Source organism: Kogia breviceps, chromosome 14, assembly GCF_026419965.1.
Source record: "Kogia breviceps isolate mKogBre1 chromosome 14, mKogBre1 haplotype 1, whole genome shotgun sequence".
Taxonomy (NCBI): Eukaryota; Metazoa; Chordata; class Mammalia; order Artiodactyla; family Physeteridae; genus Kogia; species Kogia breviceps.
Window position 1 is genome coordinate 74,663,083 of NC_081323.1, and position 13,842 is coordinate 74,676,924.

General features: G+C 56.9%; 2 protein-coding genes across 2 annotated transcripts; one reads left to right on the forward strand and one right to left on the reverse strand.

Annotated features, from left to right (window-relative positions):
- The first annotated feature begins 33 nt into the window (after positions 1–33).
- Positions 34–4,412, forward strand: APOBR (apolipoprotein B receptor). The gene is made up of 4 exons (XM_059038182.2): positions 34–107; positions 447–3,107; positions 3,199–3,461; positions 3,552–4,412. Exons 1-4 carry the CDS (start codon positions 51–53, stop codon positions 3,619–3,621), a joined length of 3,051 nt encoding a protein of 1,016 aa, XP_058894165.1. The 5' UTR covers positions 34–50; the 3' UTR covers positions 3,622–4,412.
- IL27 (interleukin 27) lies at positions 4,307–9,087 on the reverse strand. Its single transcript, XM_059038225.2, has 5 exons — positions 9,041–9,087; positions 6,968–7,140; positions 6,785–6,883; positions 5,757–5,915; positions 4,307–4,848 (listed from the first exon to the last, which is right to left on the reverse strand). The coding sequence occupies exons 1-5, from the start codon at positions 9,069–9,071 to the stop codon at positions 4,597–4,599; spliced, it is 714 nt and encodes a 237-aa protein (XP_058894208.1). The 5' UTR covers positions 9,072–9,087; the 3' UTR covers positions 4,307–4,596.
- Positions 9,088–13,842: the final 4,755 nt, after the last annotated feature.

The window sequence follows — 13,842 nt, forward strand, 5'->3', positions numbered from 1 at the left end:
TGGGGACAATCATTGTCAGCTTTCTGGACACACAGACAGAGACAGACAGGATGGATTTCCTCCGGCTACATCTCCCTGGGCTGCATCAGGCCTTGAGGGGGGCACTGGTGAGAGGGGCAAAGAGAGGCCAGAGATTTTCACCCTGCTCCCTGGGATCCTCACCTTTCTTTCTCCCTTTGAGCTTCTCCTCAGGCTCAAGATTCCTTCCCCAGGATCAGGCAGCCTGCTAGCCCGATCTCTGGATTTCAATCCCCTCATCTCCACAAACACATGCACACACACCTCTAATCTAGGCCCTTTCCTCCTCCTTCTGCAGATCCTGTCCCCTCCTCCTCCTAGATCCTAGAACCCCTCTTCCTTCTCCCGAGTCCCTCTGGCCCAGGGCCCCGAGGGAGAGGGCTGGGCATCCCCTTAATACCTTTGTCCCCATCCCTCTTGTCTTCTAGGAGTCTTTCAGCACCTTTGTCTCCTACCTTATGGGAGATGATGTCCCCACTGCAGAGAGGAGGGAGGCGTGTGCAGCTGAGGAACTTGGGGAGGTGGCTGCAAGAAGCTTTGGGGGGAAGGTAGAGGAGGAAGCCCAGGAGGCCGCGGAGGGCCTTGGAGGCAGCCAAAACAAGGGGGATGGAGGGCTGAGCGGGCCTGGAGAAGCTGGAAGATGCCAGGAGGAGAGCTCAGCTACAGAACAGACCTGGGGTGGGGGACAAGGCAGCTCCCATGGGTCTCAAGCAGATAGGCAGGACACTGGGGCCTGGGAGGCAGCCACGGCCACTAGATGCCAGCATTCAAGTATCCCCCCGGAGCCCAGAAAGAAGTCTGAGGCAGGGGCTGATCGAGACAGGAGTAGCCAAGCCCGGGAGAGTCAGCAGCCCGATGAGCAGGAAGTGAAGAGAGAGGAGACACTGAGAACCTGGGAACGGGAGGAGGAGGAGGAAGAGGTCAGGGCAACAGAGCCAGGGGTGGCTGGAGGGGCGGAGTCAGAGGGGACCTGGCACAAGGAGCTTGAGTGGAAGGCGAGTGTTGATGGGCAAAAGGTGGCAGAGGACGGAAAGGAGTCAGAGCAGGGGGTTGATGAGACAGCTGCAGAGGAGATCCAGGGGCCTGGGGCCAAAGGGGCTGGGAGGGAAGAAGAGGTGGTAGTGGTAAGGAGTGGCCAAAGCACAAGGGCACAGGGGACACAGGAGCCAGCGGCAGAATCTGAGGACAGGGAAACCTCAGGCAGGGAGGAGGCTGACCTCCCAGGGACTGGGGAGACTGAACATGGGACAGTCCCAGGAGAAAGGATCCCAGAGGTTACTGGCAGAGTCTGGGCCCTAGAGGAGACCTCCAAGGGAGACCAGGAGGAGGAGGAGGTGGATGAGAATAGAGAGGCTGAAGTGAGCCTGTTCCCCAAACAGACCCAGGCCCTGGGATCTGAGACAGTGGAAGAAGCCGCCAAGGACCAGGCAGCAGGGAGGGGAGCTGAGGAAGGTCAGGAGTCAGAGGCGGAGGGAGGGGAGGGCTTTGAGGGCCAGGCACCTCAGGCTGAGGAAGAGGCTGTGGAGAGGCAAGACTCAGAGATCAGGGCTGCTCAAACCAGTCTCAAGGAGGTGGTGCAGGCAGAGGAGGCCAAGGAGCAGCAGAAGAGTTGCAGGGCGGCAGAGGCTGAGCTGCTCCAGGACAAAGTAGCAAATGAGGCTGAAGGTGATGTCGACTTGGAGGCAACCCCAGAGGCCAGGCCCAAGAAGGAGTTCAGCAAGGAGAGGGGTGAGGAAGAGGCTCAGACCAGGGGAGAAGCACTGGAGGTGGGGTGGGGTGGCCTTGAGCACAGGGTCACTGAAGGCCAAGAACCTGAGCTGGTGGCAGGTCCCCAGACCCCCACAGAGCAACTTGAGGGAGGGCAGGCATATAAGGAGGAGCTCTGGAGCACGCCAGCCCCGAGCAGAGAGGAGACAGAGACGAGCCTGGAGGAATATCCCAGGGACGTGGGGTATGTAGAACCTAACAGCTCTGTGGTGGAAGCCTGGGAAGACAGAAGAAGGGATGTGGAGGGAGGGAACACCCAGGAGCAAAAAGCAGAGGCTGAAGAGGGGAAGGAGGAGGCTACGGGAGGCCAGGCACCGGTGGCGGAGGCTGAAGGAGGCCGAGAGTCTGCACAACCAGAGGTCCCAGAGGCAGGCGGGGAGTGGATGAGAGTAAAGGAAGACTGGCGTGGAGCAGAGGAGGGGGAGGCCCCCGGAGCAGAGAACCAGGAGCTGGGTGGAAGGCAGGGAGCAGGAACAGGGACGGCCCAGTCACTGGGAGAGGCAGACGCCACAGAAAGCAAGGAGGAGGAGGTGGAGGCCGCCGTGCCCTGGGGGGCGGACAGAACATCCAGGAGAGGCTGGAGGCTGGAGGCGGAGGCTCTGAGTCTCCAGGACAGCAACGACATGGACACAAATTCTTTGGCTACCGAGATCGTGGAGGATAAGGCAGCTCTGGATGGAAGGGCTCCTGGGACTGGGGACAGTCCCCGCAGAGAGGCTGAGGAAGCATTCGGGAGAGACTGGGATTCAGAAGGGAGAGAGGAAGCCGGCGGAGGTGAGGACCTGGTAGAGGCTGCAGAGGGGGAGAAAAGAGGTGGCCAGGAGTTTGGCCTGGAGTGCTCAGCAGAGGAGGAGGTGCCTGGCAGAGGTGGCCAAGCAGAGGCTTCTGAGGCCACTCGGGAGGGTGAGCCCGGGGGACAGCAGGCTGAGGCGGAGGAATCCGCGGTAGCAGAAGGAAGCCGGGGGATGGATGGCGGCACCTCGGGCTCCCAGGTGGTGAGGGTAGAGGGCCTCCCAGGAGGGCACACACCGTGGGAGGAAGAGGCTGGAGGAGGGCAAGCGATGGAGCAGGGGCAAAGCAGTGAGGGGCAGCTTGGGGACAAGCACCCCGAGAGAGAGGCACAAAGGCCCCTTGCGGTGGAGGATATCGAGGTGACCGGAGACCAAGAGGCAGAGGCCAAGGAGATTGATCTAGAAGGCCTGGAGGACGTCCAGGGCCAAGAGGACCAGTCAACCAACCAGGACCCTGCAGAGGCTGAGCCTGGACCATGCGGGGAGGCCACCGGGAGCGCCAGAGAGGATGATCACAGCAGCTGGAGTGAGGTGAGGGCCCCAGGTAGGGTCCCGGGCTGGACAGAGGAGAATCTCGAGGCTGAAGCCAGCCCCGTGGTACCCCGTGCCCTCTTCCCTGTAGGCCCTGCTCCCGGGGTCTCGCCTGGACGTCTCTGTCCCGAGGAGCCGAGCACTCCTGTCCCGCAGCTCCTCACAGCGCCGCTCTCGGCCCTCTTTCCGACGGACCGCCGCCCCTGAGCAAGCGCTGGAGCCTCCCAGCCCCCCAGCGGAGGAAGAGCTGGTAGCCCTCGAACAGAGACTTCTCGAGCCAGAGCACGCCCCGGAGCCAAGCTCCTCCAGCCCTGAAGGGACTCCATTGCCAGCCAGAAGGCCCCTGGGACAGAGGTAAGCACAGGGGGAGGTGACCGGCCTGGGATGGGGAGGAGGCTGATGGCATCTGGACACCAGCTCCCACGGCCTGTCTTCCGTCTGCAGGTTTGGCCTGGCACACCCGGGCATGATGCAGGAGCTGCGAGCCAGGCTGGGCCAGCCAAAGCCCCAGTGACTGGGACGTGAGGCTCGGACGGCTGGGTTGAACCCTGCTCAGCCTGACTCCCCGTGCCGCTTTGGACGCATCCTTTCCGCCCTCTGGGCCTTAGTTTCTTGGCGTGTCATTCACGGAGCAGACAGAAGCAGATGTCTGCGAGAACCGTGAACTGAAAGGAGTCTGACTCTCCAATGCGGCTGGTGGACCACTGCCCCGCTGGGGTCATCTCTCTCTGATGGCCTGCCTTGCCTACCTCCCCAGCCTGTCTCAGCTGCTCGGAGGACTGAGCGAGGACAGAGACAGTTCTCCCCACAGCCTTCCCTCTCTACTGCACCCACTCCTCGACCCCCCCGCCATTCTCAGCCCCCCACCAGGCCCTGGAGAGCTGTGTAGGACTAACGCAAACCCCTGGGGTTGAAGCCGGCCTCGAGGAAGAGGTCAGGAGGGCCAGTGGTGCTCCATTTGCAATCAAAGAGAAGCAGACCAGCCGCCTTGAGCTTCCAAAATGGGAGCTCAGTCTCAGAACTCTGCTGGTTATTACGGCAGCCATCAGCTGAACAAGCCAGAGTGGGGGAAGGTGGGCCAGGAACCCCAAAAATGTACGATCAGAGAGGAGTCCAGGGTCACCAGAAGCTGCAGACTCTGTTCCAGGGCCCCTTTGCATGTCAGTCACCCCTTCTCTGAAAAGAAGCCGAGGCAGAGAGAGGGTGAGAGTGCTTTATTAGGCACCCAGCGTGGCAGCCTAGTCTGAGGACGACTAGCAGGTCCCCGAAACAATAAATAAACCATTTTTCTAAACAATAAATAAATATCTAAGAAATAAATATCTGGCAAGGACTGGAGGGGCCTTAAGTTATCGGATAGGGTCTGGGGCAGGAGACCAGTGGAATCGTGCCTTGTCTAAGGCAGATGAGCCGGAGCCTGTCTGCTGGCCCAGACTCCAGTCCTCAAGTCCTGATGGGTGGAGGGAAGGGGCTAAGAAGTCACCCTCCATCAGGGCTGGGAGCTGGGTGTGGGGAACCCCAAGACCTGGGCTGGGTTCCCGGTCTGGGAGAGCAGCAGCAAGTCCCTCACCGCCCGAGACAAGACAGTTTCCAAGGAGTGTAGCGACTGGTAGGTGTAGAGGAGCCGGGGCCAGGACACCTGGGCTGGCATCTGCAAGGAGCCGCCCGGAGCCCCTGGGAGCAGCCCCTCCCCCTCCTCATTCTCCTCGTCCTCAGGGAGGTTGAATCCTGCAGCCAGCACCTGTGGGGAGAGACCCGTGGGTCAGAGAATGGCCCGCCTGAGACCCTGAGTGAATCCTTGTTTCTTTATGTGCCCAGTGGTGCAGAATGACATCAGAGACCACAAGGGCATGATTTCCCCGGACAACCCCTACTTCACATCTTCCATTATGTCATCGTTTCATGTGAACTGCCTGATTTTTTTTTTTTTTTTTTTGGTTCAAAAAAATGGAAGTCACAGAGCAAAATGTTGCTCATGGAGCTGGCTCTCACTCATCCAGGATTGCCTGGGGGATTGGAGGCTCTGGAAGGTCCTCTCTTTCTCTCTCTCTCTCTCTCTCTCTTTTTTTTTTTTTTTTTTTTTTTTGCTGTGCCATGGGGCTTTCAGGATGTTCCCCTACCAGGGATAGAACCCGGTCCCCGGCAGTGAAAGCCTGGAGTCCTAACCACTAGGCAACCAGGGAACTGGAAGTTCCTCTCTTAAGCATCATCTTAAGATCAGAAATGGGCAGAAAGGTGATATGGTTAGTTTTTATGCTGTTTTCATTTTCTATTCTTTTGTTAAGGGTAAAATTCCTATTTCCCTTTGAAATGTTCAGGAGAATCTGGTGATGTCAGAGGATGAGGGAGAAGGGAACGTACTTTGCTGTAGGGCCTGCCGGATGCTGTCCTGGCTTCTGTCATTTAAGACCAAGACCCCAAGAGAAAGCAGAGGTTCTGGGCACAGAGGTAGGACCTGGTACACCTACACACACACACACACACACACACACACACACACACACACACACACACACACTCAGAGGATCTGGAGCATCTCCTTCCAGACTTATCCTACCTCTGGGCAGGGGGTGTTTTAAAAGGGAACCAATGAGCCCCAATTTTGAGTGTTAGTCTCTGTGGGTCGAGGAGGGTGGGTGGGCACTCTACCTGGAAGCGGAGATGCTGCTGCAAATCTCGGAGATCCAGCCTCATGGCCCACAGCTTCAACCTCTCTGAACTGGTCCAGAACCCCTGGCTCCCCAGCCCTCCCAACAGGGTATGGAAGGGGTGAAGTGTCATGGAGAGGAAGCGGAGTCTTTCTGGGTCCTGTGGAAGGGGAGGGAAGGCATCAGGAAAGGCCTGCAGGCCAAGGATGACCCACTTCAAACCCAACCTCATCTCTATTTGGGTCCCATTCCCGGCATGAACTCCAATCCCCATTCCGTCCCCATATCTATTCTCATCCTTAACCCCAGCTCCATCCCTACTCCCTTCCTATGTTCCTCACCATTCCCATCCCCACTGTCTCTGATCTCCACCCTATCTCCTTTTCCAACCTCATTTTCAGTCACACCCGAGCTCATCTCCACCCCAGCCCCATCTCCATCCTTCTGTCACTTTCTATCCACAACCCCATTCCATTCCCTTCTCTACCGCCCCGCCCCGTCTCCATCTCCTCACTTGTTTTCATTCTGTCTTCAGCTTCTTTCCCATCCTCGTTCCCATTCTTATCCCAATTCCATCCCTCTTTCATGTGTGCAGACTCAATGTCACCATCTCTCCATCCCATCTCCAACTCTACCCAACCCCATTCCATTCCCGTCCTCACCAGCGATCCCCATTCCTTCTCCAACCCCCACTTCATTTTCACTCTCATCCCCAACCTTCTTCCCATCCCTAACCTCCTACCATTCTCACTCGTAATACCAACTCCACGCCTCCTCCATACTAATCTCTAACCCCAATCCCATTCTCTTCCCATCCCCACATCTTTCCTTCATCCTTACCTTCTTCCTAACGCCATTTCTTTATTCCAGCCTCATCTTTATATTCAGTGACCTACCCAGCCTCATCCAGATTCTCTCCCTCAATTTATCTCCCAATCCATCTTCAATTCAATGCCCAACTTCATCTCCATCCCCCAACCCAGCCTTATTGCCAGTTTGCCTGTCCCACCCCGCCAGTCCGCCACTCACAGAGAGGCCACGCCAGGCCTGGAAGGTCAGGGAAACGTTGGGGAGCTGCTCTCCCAGGGGCAGAAGGTCCAGGTTCACTCCTGGCAGGTGAGATTCAGCCTATGGGGCAAGGTCTTTTAGTGGGGGCCCGAGGGGATTGGGGATCTTCCCACGCCCAGAGCCAGCTGCATTAGGGAGACTCACAAAGTCACGGGCCTGGACCCGAACCTCGGAGAGCAGCTTCCTGGCGAGATGCAGGCTGACCTTGAACTCCCTCTGCAACTCCTGCAGGCTCCGGAGGGGCCTCCCTGGGGGCCTCGGGAATCCCCAGACACCAGCTCGAGCCAGGAGCAAGGAGAGTAGCAAAAGGCTGAGCCCTGGAGCATGAGGAGGGGGTGGGCAAGATGAGGGGAAGAGCTGGAGAAGAACTCAGGCAAAGGAAGGGACTGTGCCTCCTCTGAGCCCGTGCTACAGGCACGCTCTGTGTGTCAGTCATCTCACTGACCCCTCAAAACCACTAACAAGCTGTTGAGACACCATATGGCATCTCTGTACAGTGAGAGGAAAGTGCCCCTTCCCCCAGGCAGACACAGTCTTGCACAGAGTGCCCGCCTTTGCAAGCAGATCTCGGGCTGGATCTTGAACCCCACTATCTCCCTTGGCCAAGTGTCTTTCTCGGTGAACCAACTGCACAAGGGTATGTGGCAGCCCGGGTGCTATTATTCTCCCTATTTTGCAGATGGGGAAAGTGAGGCTTAGTGAGGTTGACTTGCCCAAGGGCACATAGCCAGAGGGTGAGGGGACCAGGACTGGATTCCAGATCTGCCCAAATGCAGAGCCTGCGTGCTTCCCCCAGGGAACTCAGAGGAGACCGCCACCTCCCCTGGCGTGGGCATGGTCTGTTCTGCCAAGGATTCCCCAGGCTCAGCCAGGAGGCTCTGATGGCCTGAACCAGCGCCCCAGGGGTGGGCTGATGATGCTGAGGCTCTATCCCAGGGAGTCAGAAGGACAGATTGGCCCAGCCTCCCCCAAGGCAGGTCGATCACTCTGAAGGGTGGGAGGAACACGGGGTGCCAGGAGAGGGAGGAGGGTCTGCAATGGGAGGCTGAACCTCTGTTTCTCATTTGGGTTCTTCCCTTGAACAAGTCACGTCTTATCTCTGTGCCTCAGGCTCCCATCTGTAAAATGGGGGAGTCGGACTGGCTGATTTCTGAAAGTGCTTCCTGCCCTGCATTTCCTGGAAAGAAGGGAGAGGGGGCAGTGGGGCTGGAGCTCTGGGAAGAGGGCAGTTTCTTCTTCAGGGAGAGGAAATCTAGCAATCACTAGGGAGTTACACAATTCTCCTCGAAACCCAAACCAAAACTGGTCACTAAGTTGAAGTCTCTTTCTTATCCATTCTTGATCTCTAAGCCCTGGGCTCTGCTCCTCGAAATGTATTCTTCTCAGTAAAGACTAAGGGGGAGATTCTGGGCGCTTCCACTACCCCCATGGACTTAACACAGGTGGTGGGGCATGCCTGCAATCTGTAGCATTCAGGCTCCCTGGCTTGGGGGCCACTCTGGCACCCTGGAGACTTAAGGCACACTGGGGTTCTTCCTAGCTCTATGGGTGGGCACCCCCAGGCCCTGGTGGATATTGCCCACACAGAACTGAGCTGTGCCGTCTCCTACTGACCCCCTGCTCTCTGCCTGAGCTCTGGAGCCCCCAGACCCTTCCCTTGGATTCTCCTTCCCCTCTGCAGCCAATCCTGGGGCTTTCACCCGGCCTTTGAAGGTTCTGTCCCCGTCTTTCAGCCCTTGGTCCCTACCCTGACCCTACCATCGGCTCCTCCGTCTAGAGCTCTCTTTCCAGCCTCTGAGCTCTTCAGCCACCAGCCAAATAAACACTTCATTTATGCACCTGGTCCTGATCCTGGTCAAAGCGCCTGCCCGACTCTCCCCATTCATGCCAGTCAAGTCTTCCCATCCTCAGCCCAGCCCTCACCAAACTTCCACCCTTCTGCAGAACCCTGTCCCCCCATTCATGCCAGCCAACTGCCCTGCCTCATCGTCCGCCCAGCCCTGGCTTGATCACTACCCCTCTGCCCCAGCCCCTCTCCCCAGTTTATGCCTGTCTCACTCCCATCCTCCAGCCAGCTGTATCCTGTATCCTTAGCCTTGCCCACATAGTAGCACCTCAGCCCTTGGCGCCCATCCACAGCAGGCAAGTTCACCCATCCTCTGCCCAGTCTCAGCCAAGGCCCCCACCCCTCTGCCCCAGCCCTGGCCTCAAACTCACGCCAGCCAAGGTCGCCTGCCGTCTGGCCCATGGTGGGGCCAGCCTCTTTGGACAGCCATCTCCCAGGCAGGGGGAGTCTTATACTGGGGGCTGCGCCCGGTTTCACTTTCCGTGCTGCTTGTACTTTCGGCTTTGTGTTCACTCAGTCTTCCCTCTCACCACCCCTTGCTAAAATGGGGAAATGTAATTTCCCTTCCCAGAGGGGGTGGGAGGTGCAGTGAGGGTGGTGGGAAGCTGGGGTTTCGGTCAATCCCAGCTCCTGACTCCCTGCTGCTCTACCAGGTCCAGCCCTGCCCTCACTTCCCCACTCTTGGGTGAGCCACCCCGCTCTGCTTGCTGGTAGATCCCAGAGACCCTAACCCCCTCCTGTTTCTCTTCCGTGTCATCATCATCCTAGTGCCATCACCAGCTCCCTGTCCTTCAAAAGACGGATGGCCAGGTAAGGGGATTGCCCATTAGAGGGGACTTGGGGGTTTTGAGTCATCCTTACTCTCTTCTGGTTTACCAGATGGCCGAGGGAGGGAGTGCCAGGGAAGTCAAGGCTCAGTGGGTAGCTGGGATGGGGTTTTGTGTGAGGCGGTGGGGTCTCCGTCTGGGCAGAGTCAGAGTTCAGTCTATAGTCAGGGTCAGGGCTGGATGAGAACACGTTCATTCAGGGCCAAGCTCAGACTTCAGCCAGAGGCAGATCTAGGATTCGCGTTCAGTCTATAACTATGATCAGGACTTGGTCTAGGGCTGGACTCAGAGCTCTGTCTGGGGTCAACATCCCGCCTCTGCCTGTGTTTGGGGTCAGAGCTATCAATGACCTGGGGGCTCTGCAAGGGGCCAGTTAGGATTGGGCTTAGAGCTCAGTCCAAATGGGACACAGACCTCAGTCTGCGGCCAAGGTTCCGACTGAGCCTGTGATTCAGGTCAGGACTCAGGCTTGGGCTGGGATGAGAGCTCGGTTGCTGACCAGGGTCAGGGCTCAGTCTTTGGCCAGGCCGGGGTTCTGTGAGGTCAGGATCAGGACTCAGCCAGGTCCCAGGATAGTTCTGGTGTTTCTGCTCTGGAGACGGCCGTCAGGGGCCGTCAGGGCGGGTTACAGATCTTCCTTCCAGCACAGCCCCGCCCTCAGCCCCACCCTGGACTTCCCATCTTCAGGGAGAAGATGGGGGTTTCTTGGTCTTCCCCCAAGCCCACTGCTGCCACTTTCCTTTTAGGACCCATGGGGTTTCCCTGCTGGGTCCCTGCTGTGAGACAGAAACCAAGGGGGCTTCCCCTCCCAATACCCTGTCTCCTCAGCCATGCCTGGCAGGGCCGCCTGGGACCAACTGCCAGGGAAGTACCAACACCAGCGGGGGAGCAATCCCAGAGGGCTGCAGGAGGAGAAGGAAAAGGAAGAGCGGCTGGCACCTGCCTAGCCCAGACCGGTTTCTGTTACAGTGCCCCCCGGTGGTGGCAGCCCATTCCCCCACATGCCATGCCGCTGGTACTCCTCACTGTGGGGTCCCATCCATCCTCAGACTGGTGGTAAGGGCAGGCAGAGGCCCTGGCTGGTCTTCCTCACATCCCCAAGTCCTGCCACTGTCCAGGAGGCATGGCCACCCACTCACCCCTCCGACCACAGCCGCTTCTGACTCTTTGCCATCATCCAGAACTGCTTCACCTTTCAAACTTTGAACCCCATCTCCCACTCTCTGATTACAACCTCCTGGCCTTCCCAGAGACCTCCCAGCCCTTGCTGCTTCTCAGCCCTTCTCAATCTGGCTGCAGCTGACTCCTCCAGCCTCGCGCCTCAGCCCTCTTCCTGCTCCACCAACTGCTTCTTTGCCTTTGCACAAGCTGGTCTCCTTGCCTAGAATGCCCTCACTGCTTTCTCCAGAGTTCTCTTCCCCCAGCCTTCTCTGTGCCCAGACCCCTTAGCATGGGCTTTCTCCCCTGAGTGGCTCATCCCTTCCTGCCATAAATCTTGTCTCCAATGGACATTTCACATTTCTTTATCTTGCCCACTCTATCCTCACTCATACCTCTCCAGCCATACTGGCCTCCTCCTTGATCCTAGAACATTCCAGTCATGCTCCTGCCTCAGGGCCTTTGCTCTTCCTGTTTCTTCTGCTTAGGACACTCTTCTTCATATCTGCAAAGTTCACTCTCTCCTTACTATTCTGCTCAAATATCTCCTTTATAAATGGGGTCTTCACTGACTACCCTAAAAACAGGCAGCCCTGCCCCTGGAACTCTCTAGCCCCTTCCCTGCATTATTTTTCTACATAGCATTTTAGATATCAAACATTTTTAGATATTGAACATTTTCTCTCTCTCTCTCTCTCTTTTTTTTTTTTTTTTTTTTTTTTTTTTTGGTCTGTCTCATGCACTAGAATACGCGTTCCACAAAGATGGGAATTTTTGCCTCTTCTGTGCACTGATGTATCCCCAGTAGCTAACAACAGCAGGTTCTCAATAAATCATTGAACAAATCTGTCTTCTGCCACAAGGGTCTAATCCAGGTTCTGCTCATGGCTGGTGAGCTGTAAATTGCCTGGATGGAACAGCAGGTCTGGGAGCAGCCAGAGCCCTGAAGTCTCACAGTCAGCTTTCTCCCAGTCTGTCCAAGGCTTCAGCCAGGTGCTGAGTGGGGTAAGGAAGCACCTGGGCTGCTTTGCATGGCTGTGGGCTGACGATCTTAGATCCTTGGCAAAAAGCCAGAGGGTCAGGAAGGGCAGTGCCAGCCTCTGTCCATATCCTCAGAGGATGGGCCTGGCCCATCTCTGACCCCCCCTGGGCCTGTTTCCACAAGTGGATCTTGGCCGGTAGGCTGAGGCTTGGGTTGAGGCCAGCAGGAAATGGAAGGGATGTGGTGAGGGGTGAGAACTGCTGGAAAGGGCTGTAGACTCCGGTGTGCAGCTAACCCTTCTGGTGACCTCAGGTGAGTCACTAGCCTACTCTGGACCTCAGTTTCCTCATTGAAAAGTGATCACAATTTTCAAATGCTGCCACTATTATTACATAGGGAAATTAAAACCCAGATGATTAAAGAGAGAGAGAGAAAGGAACCATCCACCAATTTTTCTGATTATTTTCCAAGCCCTGTTACAGCTCTGACCGCGTGGGGCACTCCATGGGGTTGCATGGGAATCCTGAGATCAGGAAGCAGAAGTTAGAAGCCTCAGATGTGACGTCAGGATGGAATCAGGGAGGGAAGTCTTGTTCAAGGTCACACAGCAGATCAGTGACATAACGAAGACTGGAACTCGAGTCCCTCATTTTCAGCTTGGGCTGGCGAGGGGAATCCCTGGGCCCCATGATCTCAGCTTCGAGATCTCCCCTTGGTGAAACTAAGATGGGCTTCAGTGACGGTGGGAAGGCTGGGGGGAGGTGAGGCCAGGATGGAGCTGGGGCCACACTTCTGAGTCTCCCAAACACGAGTGATGAGACCCTGAGGTCAGGCACAGCTCCCACCGGCTCCCAGTACAGTAGAGGTGAATAAAGCCCCGCATCCCAGCCCTAATCACTGGACCCATTGTACGCATGCGCCCTGCTGCACACCACGCCTAAGGATTATTCTGCAGCGTGCACTCAAAGACGCAGCAAGGCAGCTTGGGTGCCCCACCCCCTTCCACCCACCTTGGGGGCCGCCTCTAAATACGGGCGTCTCTTATGGGACTACTGATCCTGGGGTTGCAGGGGCGGGGCGGGAGGAGCCTGGAAGGGGAAAAGGGTTTCTCACGCTCGGTCCCACCTCTTTTTTCCTACGGGCCCCGCCCCCCCGCCCCCGCACTCTCAAGGCCACAGCAGGCACGTGCGGGGAGGGCAGAGAGAAAGGGAGTGCAGGGGGCACCTTGCCAGGGACTAGATGTTCATCGCTGGGTGTTCTATGTAAATGACACAGGAATGCAGGGGCAGGAAGACTGAGCTATGCAGGGCGTGAGGAGAAGGTGGGAAGCCAGGTCTGCTGAGTGCCAGGAAGAGAGTTCCTGAGGCAGGGCTGCAGAGAAAGAAAACACCAGCCTGGGGATGAAAAGTCCCGGTGCAAGTCCCGGCTCTGCTCTGCCCAAGCATACTGGGCTTCAGTTTCCTCATCTAGAAAATGAGGCCCGCGATCCCAGCCCTGCCCACCTCTCAGCCCAGACGTGAAGGCAAAATTGGGAAGGTACAAGACTCCAAGGGTCAAGGCCCCACTGGGGAGTCAGACAGACCTTTCACAGCTCCAGCACTTCCCAGGGTGACCTTGGTCAAGGCAGGAAACCTCCCTGTGCTTGGCTCCTCTACCCGGAGGGGGGACACTACTCCTACCAGCCAGATAGGACAGCTGTGACGATTATGCATATAAGTGGCTGGCACTGCCACTGAGTAGCTGTGTGATCTTACACAAGTTAATTAACCTCTCTGTGCCTAGGTTCATCATCTATAACAGAAAAATAATCCAAACTGATAAGACTGTTTAGAGGATTCAATGAGCTATTGTTTATAAAGTGCTTGGAACAGGGGCTGGCACGTGGTAAGACCGTAGGTTTTAGCTATTGGTATTAGTATAAGGTCTGACCCACAAGGAAGCTCTCAAGAAATGCTAGTTGTCATTAATAAATACTTGGGATGGTTGTCATCAATGGGCAAAGAAAGGCCGAAGGGGAGTTGGGTAAAGGAAGAGGGTAAAGAAGAGGCTGCAATTAGAGCTTAGGAAGTTTGGATAGGTACAGGGTGCAGGTGTTGGGGCCCCAGGCAGAAGGCACCTGGTAACCCAGAGACAAGCATCAGAGCAGAGGCCAGAAGCAGACGCCTCAGGGAGACAGCCAATTAGGCCCTGGGCCACAGTGTGGACA

What these genes read in the sequence shown, in the direction of transcription:
- APOBR (XM_059038182.2), top strand. Translation starts at nt 51, where the DNA reads ATGGATTTCCTCCGGCTACATCTCCCTGGGCTGCATCAGGCCTTGAGG. An exon ending in AGGCCTTGAGGGGGGCACTG is followed by an intron (nt 108 to 446) that starts GTGAGAGGGGCA and finishes CTTGTCTTCTAG; the next exon opens with GAGTCTTTCAGCACCTTTGT. An exon ending in ATCACAGCAGCTGGAGTGAG is followed by an intron (nt 3,108 to 3,198) that starts GTGAGGGCCCCA and finishes TCTTCCCTGTAG; the next exon opens with GCCCTGCTCCCGGGGTCTCG.
- IL27 (XM_059038225.2), bottom strand. Translation starts at nt 9,071, where the DNA reads ATGGGCCAGACGGCAGGCGACCTTGGCTGGC. An exon ending in GGGTCCAGGCCCGTGACTTT is followed by an intron (nt 6,884 to 6,967) that starts GTGAGTCTCCCT and finishes CTTGCCCCATAG; the next exon opens with GCTGAATCTCACCTGCCAGG. An exon ending in AGCAGCATCTCCGCTTCCAG is followed by an intron (nt 4,849 to 5,756) that starts GTAGAGTGCCCA and finishes CTCTCCCCACAG; the next exon opens with GTGCTGGCTGCAGGATTCAA.